Source organism: Balaenoptera physalus (genome assembly GCF_965194825.1).
Source record: "Balaenoptera physalus genome assembly, chromosome: 4".
NCBI classification, from domain to species: Eukaryota; Metazoa; Chordata; class Mammalia; order Artiodactyla; family Balaenopteridae; genus Balaenoptera; species Balaenoptera physalus.
Genome location: NC_138891.1, coordinates 146,825,163 through 146,837,518, shown reverse-complemented (window position 1 = coordinate 146,837,518; position 12,356 = coordinate 146,825,163). Strand labels below are relative to the sequence as shown.

The 12,356-nt window shown below is 48.3% G+C and overlaps 1 protein-coding gene across 1 annotated transcript in view; it reads right to left on the bottom strand.

Annotated features, from left to right (window-relative positions):
• Positions 1-4,627: 4,627 nt before the first annotated feature.
• PRMT2 (protein arginine methyltransferase 2) overlaps positions 4,628-12,356 on the bottom strand; it is a 38,826-nt gene continuing 31,097 nt past the window's right edge. The window contains 5 exon segments of the mRNA XM_082461100.1: positions 4,628-4,801; positions 5,347-5,518; positions 6,892-7,028; positions 7,814-7,943; positions 9,202-9,377. Of these exon segments, the coding sequence (XP_082317226.1) occupies positions 4,769-4,801; positions 5,347-5,518; positions 6,892-7,028; positions 7,814-7,943; positions 9,202-9,377 (648 nt within the window). The 3' untranslated portion in view covers positions 4,628-4,768.

Below are 12,356 nucleotides of genomic sequence, written 5' to 3'. Positions count from 1 at the left end.
TGGGAAAGGGTGTTAAAGGAAGTATTATAGCTAAAGAAGTAGGCTTGGTCCTTGTATGTTAGAAAAGCTCTTTAAGTAGCTTTGTTCTGAAAAACATTCGACTGGAATAGAAACACTTGGGTGATGCTGCAGAGCCAAATGAGAGATAAGTGCCAATAAGAGAGAACCCACTATTTTATTGAATGAGAAGAATATTGTTGATGAGAAAGACTTTAGATACACAAATTCAAAACAATCTACATAAATAAGCTCCTCAAGTAACTTTATCACAATAGCAACCATCAATTCTATCCTTAATATTCCATGAATCTACTAAATCAGATACTGAAATAAATTTAAAAACACAAAAATTGTCCTAAAAAATCAATAGGTAACGGCTCTCAGGGATATTTTAACCAGACTACTTAAAAATACAAGAGTATAGTTGAAATTAACTCTAATGTTTAGGAGAAAAATTGTCAATTGCCAATTGCAAATTTGACCTTTGGGAAAGGCCTAGAATTTCCCAAGAGAAAGCCTAAATTAATAGGGATAAAACAGGAAGCTCACCTCCTACTGAGCCCTGGATTCTTTACCGTAGAGACCTTATCAATTCCTTGCTTTCAAACTCCTGAAACACGACTCATGGTTGGAATTCTGAGTAGCTGAGAAATCTCTTCCTATGAGACAGAATTATTACATTGATATTTCCTTCCTGGGGCTCAACTATTGCCAATTTTTATTCGTATAACAGAGGTGTGGTCCTCTTTAGACTGTTGTACAAAATTTCTAAGAATTAGATATTCAACTGATACCATTTTGGAAATTTTCTTCATCTCTCAAGTTGGCATTGGGAATCTGGGAAACCTGTTCGTATTAATATTATACATGTGCATTTAAAAAATTCATCCACACCAGAAGAAGCCCACAGATAGGATTCTCATGCACCTAACCCTAGCTAATATCATGACCATTATGTTCAGAGGCATTCAAGATGCAATGTCATCTTTTGGAATTTGGCCTATAATGGGTGATATTGGCTGTAAATCATTGTTGTACATTCCTAGGGTGACTCAAGGCATTTCTCTCTGCACAATTTCTATCTTGAACACTTTTCAGGCCATCAAAATTAGCCCCGGAAACTCTAAGTGAGCATGGCTCAAACCCCAAACCTCCCCATGCGTTTTGCCTTCATGCCTCTTTTTCTGGGTCATCAACATGCTTATCTACATCTGGATCATCACAAACAATGAGGCGTCACCAATGCCTCAGCTGCTCAACCGCGCTATTCTCTGGCTTACTGTAAAAGAAAGCGAGGGGATTACAGGGAGTCAGCAGTATTCCAGAGTTCCATGCTCATCCGGGTTTTCGTCTACATCAACCTCACTGTCTGGACCAGTGGCTGCATGGTGATGCTCCTCTACAATCACAAGACAATTCAGAATCTTCATGGCAACAACCTTTCTCCCAGGCCATCTCCTGAAACCAAAGCCACCAACACCATTCTGCTCGTAAGCTGCTTTGTCTTCTTTTGTTGGACCAACAGCTGCCTTACCACTTACTTGTCCTTAAAATCTGAAAGTAACATGTTGCTAGAGAGCATCACTGGATTTCTGTCCTCTTGCTACCCAGCCGTGTGTCCTCTGGTGATGCTGAAAAATGCCAGTAGAATTTCCTGCCTCAACTCCTCCCTTGCCAAGATGAGAATGCTCTCTAATAAAAGGGAATTACTAGTGATGGCATGGTCACCACCCAGCCTTCCTCTCAACAGAAGGATACAGTGCCATAAAAGTGTTTTGAAAGAAAAGACACCGTATTGAAAAGTATTTGTTTTTTTTTATTCTGCCTCTGGGGTCTATTCAAAAGGTAACAGAAAAATATAGTTAAAGTTTAATTAACCCTATGAAAACTATGTCTGCTGCAGGATTCCTCTGAATTTTATCAGATTAAGAAATCTCTCTTCTATTCCTACTTTGCTAATAATTTTTTATTATGAATGTGTTTTGAATTTTATCATTTTTACATTTTTAAAAATTACATGATTTTTACCCCTTTCCTACTCATGTGGTCAATTTACTTCCCCACTGCATTTGAGTAGTTTATATTTAAATGTTTATTCAGTCTTTTAGTCCTGGAATTCAAATATACCTGTTGATGATATTTTATTTTTACATATCACTGATTTTAACTTGCTGGTATTCACCTATAATTATTTTTTCCACAATGTCGTTGTATACTTTTGGTACATTTATATTGGTTCAATAAAACAAGTGGAGAATGTTCTCTTATTTTTTATTCTCTGATAAAATATGAGAGAATATCCAAGGGAGCCTCCTACTCACGGCCCCAAGAGGAGTCCCGCCCCACTCGCTCAGGTCTGGATGTCCCCCTAGGGTGACGGCCCGTCTGGACCATCTGCTTGGCTCTCCCGGATGCTGGAGGACCCACACTCCCCCATGGCCAACACCAGGGAAGGGCCCAGGAGCTCAAGATCCAACACAGTGAAAGACAGGATGGGTGAGTGAGCTGGACAGCAGGTCGGTAGAAAGTCGCCAGCTTGACTATGAGTCACGTGGGGCACGGTGAGTAGTTTCCAACAAATGTGTAAAGGAACCTAATACACAGAAGAGAGAAAGTAGGGCAGAAACAACATGTACAGCAAGAATGACCCAGAATTTTCTAAGACTGACGAACAATATCAACCCACAGATTTAAGACGCTCCATGACAATGTAATAAAACTGCTGAAATCAAAGACAAAGAACAAATATTAAAGCAGGAGGAGCAAAAAAAGGCACCGAGCATTGGATTCGACAGCACAGAGCTGTTCAACTGAGAACACGATTATCCTTCAAGGAAAGGGAAGACTGACCCCCAGCGGCTGCCACTGCCCCCACAGGCCCAGGAGGTGAGGCTGCTTCCTCCTCACAGGGCAGGGGCGGGGGTTGCCCCTTCGGTTTCAGGGCACCAGGATGACCCAGCCCAGGGCCTCAGGGGTGGGGCCCTCGCAGAGAGCTGTTTGAGTGGCCCAAGCGGAAGGGTCCCTGCTGCCCAGTGGGCTTGGAGGGAAGAGCATCAAACCAAAGAGGATTATTGTCCAGACCTAAATACTGATGGAACTTGCCTTGCTAGGTTTTGGACATGCCTGGGACCCGCCACCCTTTTATTCCTTCCACGTTCCCCTTTCAGAGTGGGAGTGTCTGTCCTGTGCCTGTCCTGTCACTATGTTTTAGAAGCACAAACTCATGTGGTTCCATGGGTCACCTCTGGATGAATCCTACCTTGAGTCTCACATATATCTGGTTTCGATGAGATTTAGATGAGACTTTGGACTTCGGAGCTGGTGCTGGACTGAGTCAAGACTTTAGGGCTGTTGGGATGGAAATGAATGTATTTGCAGGTAAGGACATGAATTTGGGGGACCCGGGGGCAGAATGCTATGGTCTGTGTCCCTCCAAAATTCATATGCTGAGGCCTGTCTTTGTTTGAGCTGCTGTAACAGAATATCATAGGCTGGGTGTCTTATAAACAACAGAAACATCTATCTCAGAGTTCTGGAGGCTGAGAAGTCCAAGGTCAAACACCAGCAGATTCAGTGTCTGGTGAGGCCCCCTTCCTGGTTCAGTCTTCCTGCTGTGTCCTCACATGGAGGAAGGGGACCAGGGAGTTCTCTGGGGTCTCTTTTATAAGGACACTAATCCCATCCTTGGGGGTCCACCCTCATGACCTCATCACCTCCCAAAGGCCCCGTCTCCTAACACCACCATATTAGGGATTAGTTTTCAATGCATGAATCTTGAGAGGTCACAAACATTCAGTCTACAGCAAATTCACAGTGTACAAGCCCATTCACACAATGTTTGAAACCAGGCTAAAGTCTTCTCTGGTCATAGAAGCCAGGTATCAGCCTTGGGGGTGGTTCTGAGTGGGAGGGGCACTTGGGGCCTCCAGCATGTTGAAGGGTCTGGGCCTGAGCACTGGTTACACGTGTGCCCACTTTGTGAAACTTCATCCATCTGTATACTCATGACTTATGCGGTTTGGTGTATATAATTTATATTTCAATAAAAAGTTAACTAAAAATCAAAACCACACAAACCAAAAACTGCAGACATGTACCTACTGGCATGAAAGTTTCTTCATAATATTAGATGAGAAAGGTTACAGAGCAATGCACACAGTATGATCCATGCTTTTGAAAAATAATGTATGTGCACAGAAACAGGATATACACCAACATTCATTTATTAAAAAATATTTATTGAGCATGTACTATGTGCCGACACATAATTTATCTGGAAGACGTCTCTACAAGTGGACTACCCCATGCAGAGCCCCATCGCATGCATCGCACCTCAGGCTCCCACGAGGCTCTGTGTGACCCCACATCCCGCGAGCTGAGTGGGTGAGCCGAGGGCGGGAAGGACACGCACACACGACGCATGAACAGCCACCTTCACAGGAGCACAGGGTTGACGAGAGTGTCCTACGAGCTTAGAACTAGACCTGGCTGAGGGACACTGGGCCATCAACTACCCACAGGTGGACACCTGGAAACACAGCCCAGTTCTAAGGACAGGCAGGGCAGTGACAATGGCGAGCATGGGTCCCGAGGAGCACGGGCGCGTCTGGGGAGGGCCCGCGGCCCCGAGCCCTCAGGTGAGGGTGTTACCACCCCATCCTGGTGCAAGTCCGTGGCTTCCACAGGACACGCGTTCCCGTCCAGGGCCGACTCCACTGAGTCACGTCTGTCCCTCCAAGACGCTGCATCCCACACAGAGCTGCACCTGTCATCTCCAGATGGGAAAGACTTTCTCTCCAACCTGAGAAAGACAAAGGAAACAAACCAATCAGATGATAAATCATTTCAGTTTGATTAACACACAGTATTTCCTAATAATAATTTAATACTGGACAAGAGTCTGGTATTCAGGTGCAGACTTTCAACAACAAACATTTAAACTTTTTTAATGTAAAATCAGCATAAAGCAAAGCGCAAAACAGGTACTACAGAATAAAGGGAAACCATTTGATTATTTTCTTCCCTCTCCTGCATTAACCCTGAGTCTGAAGAGAAGGATTTTCCATGGGCTCTGTGAGCCGTGAGCCCTAAGGCCCCGCCTGGCCACATGCTCACTTCAGCCCTCAAACTGCTGCCACGGCCAGAACACGACTCCACCGCACGTCCACATTGCCCACGGCAAGGCACGCAGGGTGAGTGAGGTTGCACCATGGCCCGGCCCTCGGCCCCAGCTGTGGCCACGGGGTCCGCCGGGTGGGAATAGGCATCTGCCACCGAGACCACCACAGACCCACCAGCTGCCCGGACTGGCACCACAGCCCGTGACTCCACAGCTAAATATCTTACTTTCTGCGACCCGGGGTCTTGTCTAGAAGTGACGGACCAGCTCAGAGTGACAGACATGTGCCGTCTCCACACGGGGTTTCTCTGCAACACCACTGAGCCTGTGACCACGTCTCCCGCGAGGACGGACACGGGCTCGTCCATCATGAACAGCACCTGCTTCCAGTGGGTGGTGCTGCAAGACAGGGGCGTGTTGTCACCCCTCAGGGAGCCCATCGGGACTGCCATGCCCCCACCCTGTGATCAGACGGCTTCATGGGACCCGCGTGGACCCACAACCCGGGGGGCCTCCTTGTCGCTGCACAGATTCCCTGGTGCCAAGGAGGCCGGGCCGCAGGGGCACGTGGCCAGACACAGGTCCCCAGGGGCCGCCTGTCCCCAGCCCCTCGTGGGGTCAACCCAGCCTCCACGAGCTGGCACGGCAGTGCCCACCCAAAGCCACCTTCTCTGAACTGCTGACGCCCACGGTTCTAGTTTCTGCAGTTAAAACGAGATACACGCTGCTGAAATCGTGTCCAAAAAAAGTCGTAATTCCTGTGAAGGTTCAATAGAGTGTGAGCAAACAAGTGCAGCATTTGGGGGAGCAGTGACACCCCAGATTCTGTAAGTCCTGTGACTCTCACGCCCAAGCACCTGAAAGGACCCAGGTCACACCCCACAGTGAGGTTCTGCTGCGTCTCCCCCTCGTGTCACATCCTCCCTGACGCTGGGCCGCCCCCTCAGCCACCGTGGGGGGGGGTCTCCCTCCCTGGCCCACGCCCTGCCCCCCATCCTGTCCCCATGCCACCTGTGTGTGGATGACCCCACGCAGACGCTTAGGTGGGAAACGCCAGGCACACACGGTTTGCGGGGGCCCCTGAGGCCCCTCTTGCGGGCCCTGGAAGGAGGCTCTGGCCAGGCAGCTCGTCCTCCGGCTCAACTTCCACAAAGGACGCTGAGGACCCCCTGGGCCCAAAGACCACGGGGGCGTCTGACTCGGGCGTCTGCGTCCCTCCCTGGGCTTGCTCACTTCTGCCGACCACACAGTGCAGGGGAGCATTGGGGCCATTACTGAAAGGGGCAGTGGAAGTCCCCGAATGAAGGCGGAGCCCCCCCCAGGGGCCGCTGTGTCCAGCACCACGACAGACAAGGTGCGCTTCCCCACGCGCAGGAGCAAGCGTGCAGCCCCGAAACCTTACTGCTCAAAAAATGTGTCTCAGGAAACATCTGCCTTCCCCAGAAGTCGAAGTAAAAGCCCCTGGAACCCTGTGGACTGTTTCTGTGTCAGATGGTGAAGAGCTGCAGCAGCATTTGGGGCCACAGAGAGAAGGTGGAGCCTGACCATCCAGGGTGTTGGGGACTCCCCGACCCCGGCCCCGAGGAAGCCCGATGCCGGGGGGGCAACCCGGACTCACCGCCACACACAGCCCGGCCCCAGCGCCAGCCCACCCACCCACATGCCCGCGTCTGGAGAGATTTGGGGCCCACTTCCGATATTACTAGATCTTTAAACCCGTGACTCTGCCAGGCTTTCCGTGCTGCCCACAGGAGAAGGAGGGGCACACTCACGGGTGCAGCGGGCCCGTGCTCAGCACCAGCTGTGGCTCGTCCTCCTCCAGGTTCTGGAACCGGACGCTGAACCAGGCTGTGAACCCGTGGAGGGTGCCTGCCTTCTTGATGTCAAAGTGCAGCTCACCTTTCATCAGCTGTGTTCAAGCAAATGAGTAAGAAAAGGGCGCTGGGGACCGGGGGGGCAGCTCCCGCCTCCGTGGGGCTCTGTCCCAGATCCCACAGCACTGCCCCAGGCAGCCACACCCGTCTATTTCAGTAGTTATACCACAAATCTGTAACTTGCTAGTTTAGCTGAACACATCAAAAACCATATTTCCTCCTAGGGAAAGTAAATGTTAAAATCTACATCCTGAACTCAGAGGCTGCAGATAATCAGAAGAGGTTTTGAGCAATTTGGGTCTCATTTGCCTAATTTTCTGTCCCCAAATTCAAGTGGAATACTTCCTCTTCTCAATTCTTTATACAAATATAAAGCTCCAGACTGAGTCTCTACAATCCCCAAACTAACTAAAGCCTCAAAAGTTCACTTTGCACGTGGTTTTGCCCATCTAAGTTCCAGAAGGGGGTTCCTCCACCTCAGAGCAGCCCTTAACCCGCACACGCCACCTCGTGGCCACAGAGGGTAAGTAAAAGAATTTTAAGAATTTTATCATCAATGGGAGCTAAAAAAACATAGAAAAAAAATTTAATTCAAATTCCACGATGAAACATATAATTTATTTGAATCTGAAGATGCTGAGAATATTACACATAAGTCTAAAAGTAACTGAAGATGTTAAAGAGGTTAACTGTAAAGAAAATAACCTAAAAATACAAAAAACAAAATCAGAGTAGGAAAAAAAAAAAGACTGTGGGAAAATCAATAGCAACAAGTTTAACTTGTTTATTTGAATAGGAAGGAAAGGTCACCTCTTCTCACCTCGAGGTCGGCGATCTGCACCGTTCTCATGTCCAGCTGTAATATGGTGCACGGCTCAGAGAGACAGTCTTCTGGTTTCAAAATGTGGTTATACTTGGGCTTCGAAAAAAACTCCTTAATTGCTAAAGATCTGGGGAAAAGTCACAGTAATTGCTCAATATCATTTACCCACATCTCCGGCTATCACGCCTCCCCTGCGTTAGCAGGAATTCTAACTCACCGGGCAAGAGGCAGGGCTGAGGAGGCCCGAGGAGGCCAGCCCTCCGGGGCCCCTCGGTGTCCTACTCGTGGGGTCTCAGCACACATCCAGAGAACACGGAATCCACGGGCAATTAAATATTAACGAATGGCGTGCGAGGAGAACAGACATCTCCTCCAAGGGGCCAACCAGTGTGCCGGATAACGTGTGGCCTCAGCACCTTATCCCTCCGCCCGCCAGTTCACGGTGCGCCTTTTCCGGACACCACAGACCCTGTTCAGAGTTTCCTCCGTCTTTCCTTGTCGCTTTCATTACTGGGCGTTAATTCGGGCAGCATGAGAAACCACCCCCACCCCCGCCTGCTCTTTTCAAACCTTCCCAGCCCTTCCCACACATTAGTCCTACATGAACCACGGAACGACTCTGTTGGAGACCCTTCCTCTCTATCCCCTTTGGGATTTGGGTTGAGAGTACATTGACTAGGGAAGATTCCATACCTCTATGTTGATACTTTTTCTTTTTCTGAGTTTTTTAACAAAAAATAAAAAGGCCCAGAGGCCCCCATCTTGCTGCCAACTCCCCAGCTGGATACCTAGAAGGCGTCCAGGCTCATTGAACAGAAGCTTCTTTCTGCCTCTGACAAAGGGGCCCTTCCCTAATTCCAGGGCTGCTGCTGGGTCTCTCCTGCCCACGTCCCACGGCACCTCAGAGGGGACGCAGCCGACACGTGTCACTATCCTTCTCAGAGGAGGCGATGTGACAACCATGAAGGCCTTGAGAGAAGATCGTTTTATGTTAAAACCTGAAGCTCTACCACAAGCCTAACGTATGTTATACACCAGGAAGTGAACTTTTGTGGAGCACTGCTTTCTTTACCAAATGCCAGCGATGCCTTCACTAACACATTTTCTGACTCTTGTTAGAAGGTTACGGCTCTTAGTGGGAACAGTCATTTGTTTTAACGGCCCACGCGTTTATAAACATGACCTTATTTTTCCCATTATATTTGGGGTCTTATAAATGGGACATTTCAATTTCCCATCACATCTGTTGTCGGTTTAAAGACCTGTAAGGCAACGTGCAAACTTCTTAGTCACGTGAGCAAACTGAGCTCAGCGCGGTGGCAGGTCTGAGACCTGCAGCCCGCCCCCCACGCTCCCACAGCCCGGGAGCGCCCGGTGACACTCACTTGAGGGCACTGAGGTCGAACTCGTAGGCGTTGTCCCAGAAGAGCACCTTGCTGCGGTAGTCCCTGTCGGCGCTGCAGGGCACCAGGTGCAGCGCGGCCGTGGTCGGCCAGATGACCCCATCCTCCTTCAGCCACGTGTCCCGGGCATAGAGGATAGACTCGATCATGAACTCAAACTGCAGGGAGGGAGACGCACAGGAGATGCCGTGTCTGTGCAGCCCCCTCGCTGCTCAGACTTGGGTCTTCACGTCTGTCACTTCCAGAGGCACAGAACTGGCTGAGCTGCCCGGCCCAGGGGAGGGCTTCTCTTGCGCCCACACGGCAGTCGTCACCGAGTCCAGTCACAGCCTGGGCTTAAGCCCCATCGAGCCGCGTGGAGTTCGGAACTGGGCGTGGCTAACGGTCAGGGAAATCAGCCTCTCGCCCACCCCACTCACTCGGCAGTCAGCTGTCCCCACATGCCTAAAGCCCTCAAGTGTTTCGGGGTCTTAACTCTCCAACAGGATCAACCTGGTCTGGGATATCCTCAGGATTCTCACCACCCTTTAAGTTGGCTGAAGTCACTTCTTAAAAACGTGGAACATCGGGGGTGGAGTCAAGATGGCCTACTAGGAGGAGGCGGAATTTGCGTCTCCTCACAACTAGGGCACCTACCAGGCACCGATGGGGGACCATGGACACCTAAGGGGATGGGAGGAACCCTCAACGACCGGTAGGACGTGGGGGGAGTGAGGGGGGAGGAGAAGCGGAGGTGGGACAGCATTGGTGGCCCTAAGGGGTGCCTGGGGGAGGGGAAGGGATCCCACACCCGAAAGGGGAAATTGGGGGACCGTTGGGAGGGCAGAGGATCAAAAGGGAGTGTGGCCAGGTCTCCCCTGCCCACTCGGGCCCCCAGAAGCCTGTTGGGCTCCTGGGCCTGATCCTCTGCCCACCCAGGCCCCCTCCTGCCATGCGGAGCCCAAGCCCCGCCCCTACACTCGGAGACCACCTCTGAGACCCGCTCCAACGCGCTGGGCCTAAACCCCACCCACACACCCCAACTCAGGGCCCTACGTCCAGACTCCGGAGCTCCACACTCCAGAGGCCCTCCTTTCCACCTGCTGCCTCTCCCCTTCCGCCCTAAGCAGAGGTCCCGCCCCATGCTCAAACGTCACCCCCCCACCTGCCTAGGTCCCGCCCCACCCAAACCCCGCCCCTGCCTGTTCCACCCTCACCTGAACTCCGCCCTCATAGCCAAGGCTTTTTTTTTCTTTTCTTTTTGTTTTTTGCTCTTCTATATTGGGGTTCTGTTTTACCTTGTTGATTCACTGTCGTTGATTCTTTTAGATTTTTGTTTTTCCTAATAAACCTTTTATTTTTCTAATTTTATTTTATTCTTTATACTTCGTTAGTGATCTCTCTTCCTGGCTTGCTGCAACCCCCCCCCCTTTTTTTTTTCTTTTTTCTGTTGTGGTTTCATTTTTCCTAATATATTTTTTATCTTTCTAATTTTATTTTGTTTTTCATTCTTTGATATTGTACTGCTCCTTTTTTTCTTTATTTCTTCCTTTTTTTTTTTTTTTTTTTTTTTTAACTGTGCCATGAAGCTTGCAGGATCTTGGTTCCCAGGCTGGAGGTCAGGCCCGAGCTCCTGTGGTGGGAGCTCCGAGTCCAAACTGCTGGACTAACAGAGAACCTCAGACCCCAGGGAATATCAATCGGAGTGAGGCCTCCAGGAGGTCCTCATCTCAGCACCAAGACCCAGCTCTATCCAACTGCCTGCCAACTCCACTGCTGGACATCTCAGGCCAAACAACCAGTAAGACAGGAATACAGCACCACCCATCAAAAAATATATATATAACGACAAAAAAATATGTTACAGACAAAGGAGCAAGGTAAAAACTTACAAGACCAAATAAATGAAGACGAAATATGCAACCTACCGGAAAAAGAATTCAGAGTAATGATAGTAAAGATGATCCAAAATCTCGGAAACAGAATGGAGAAAATACAAGAAACATTTAATAAGGATCTAGAAGAACTAAAGAGCAAACAAACAGTGATGAACAACACAATTACTGAAATTAAAAATACTCTAGAAGGAATCAATAACAGAATAACTGAGGTAGAAGAACGGATAAGTGACCTGGAAGATAAAAGGGTGGAAATAACCACCAGGGAGCAGAATAAAGGAAAAAGAATGAAAAGAGTTGAGGACAGTCTCAGAGACCTCTGGGACAACATTAAACACACCAACATTCGAATTATAGGGGTCCCAGAAGAAGAAGAGAAAAAGAAAGGGTCTGAGAAAATATTTTAAGAGATTATAGTCAAAAACTTCCCTAACATGGGAAAGGAAATAGTAAATCAAGTCCAGGAAGCACAGAGAGTACCATACAGGATAAACCCAAAGAGAAACATGTCAAGACACATACTAATCAAACTATCAAAAATTAAATACAAAGAAAAAAATATTAAAAGCAGCAAGGGAACAGCAACAAAGAACATACAAGGGAATCCCCATAAGGTTAACAGATGATTTTTCAGCAGAAACTCTGCAAGCCAGAAGGGAGTGGCAGGACATACTTAAAGTGGTGAAAGGGAAAAACCTACAACCAAGATTACTCTACCCAGCAAGGATCTCATTCAGATTCGATGGAGAAATTAAAACGTTTACAGATAAGCAAAAGTTAAGAGAATTCAGCACCACCAAACCAGCTTTACAACAAATGCTAAAGGAACTTCTCCAGACAGGAGACACAAGACAAGGAAAAGACCTACAAAAACAAACCCAAAACAATTAAGAAAATGGTAATAGGAACATACATGTCGATAATTACCTTACATGTGAATGGATTAAATGCTCCAACCAAAAGACATAGACTGGCTGAATGGATACAAAAACAAGACCCGTACATATGCTGTCTACAGAGACCCACTTCAGACCTAGGGACACATACAGACTGAAAGTGAGGGGATGGAAAAAGATATTCCATGCAAATGGAAATCAAAAGAAAGCTGGAGTAGCAATTCTCATATCAGACAAAACAGACTTTAAAATAAAGACTATTACAAGAGACAAAGAAGGACACTACATAATGATCAAGGGATCAATCCAAGAAGAAGATATAACAATTGTAAATATATATGCACCCAACACAGGAGCACCTCAA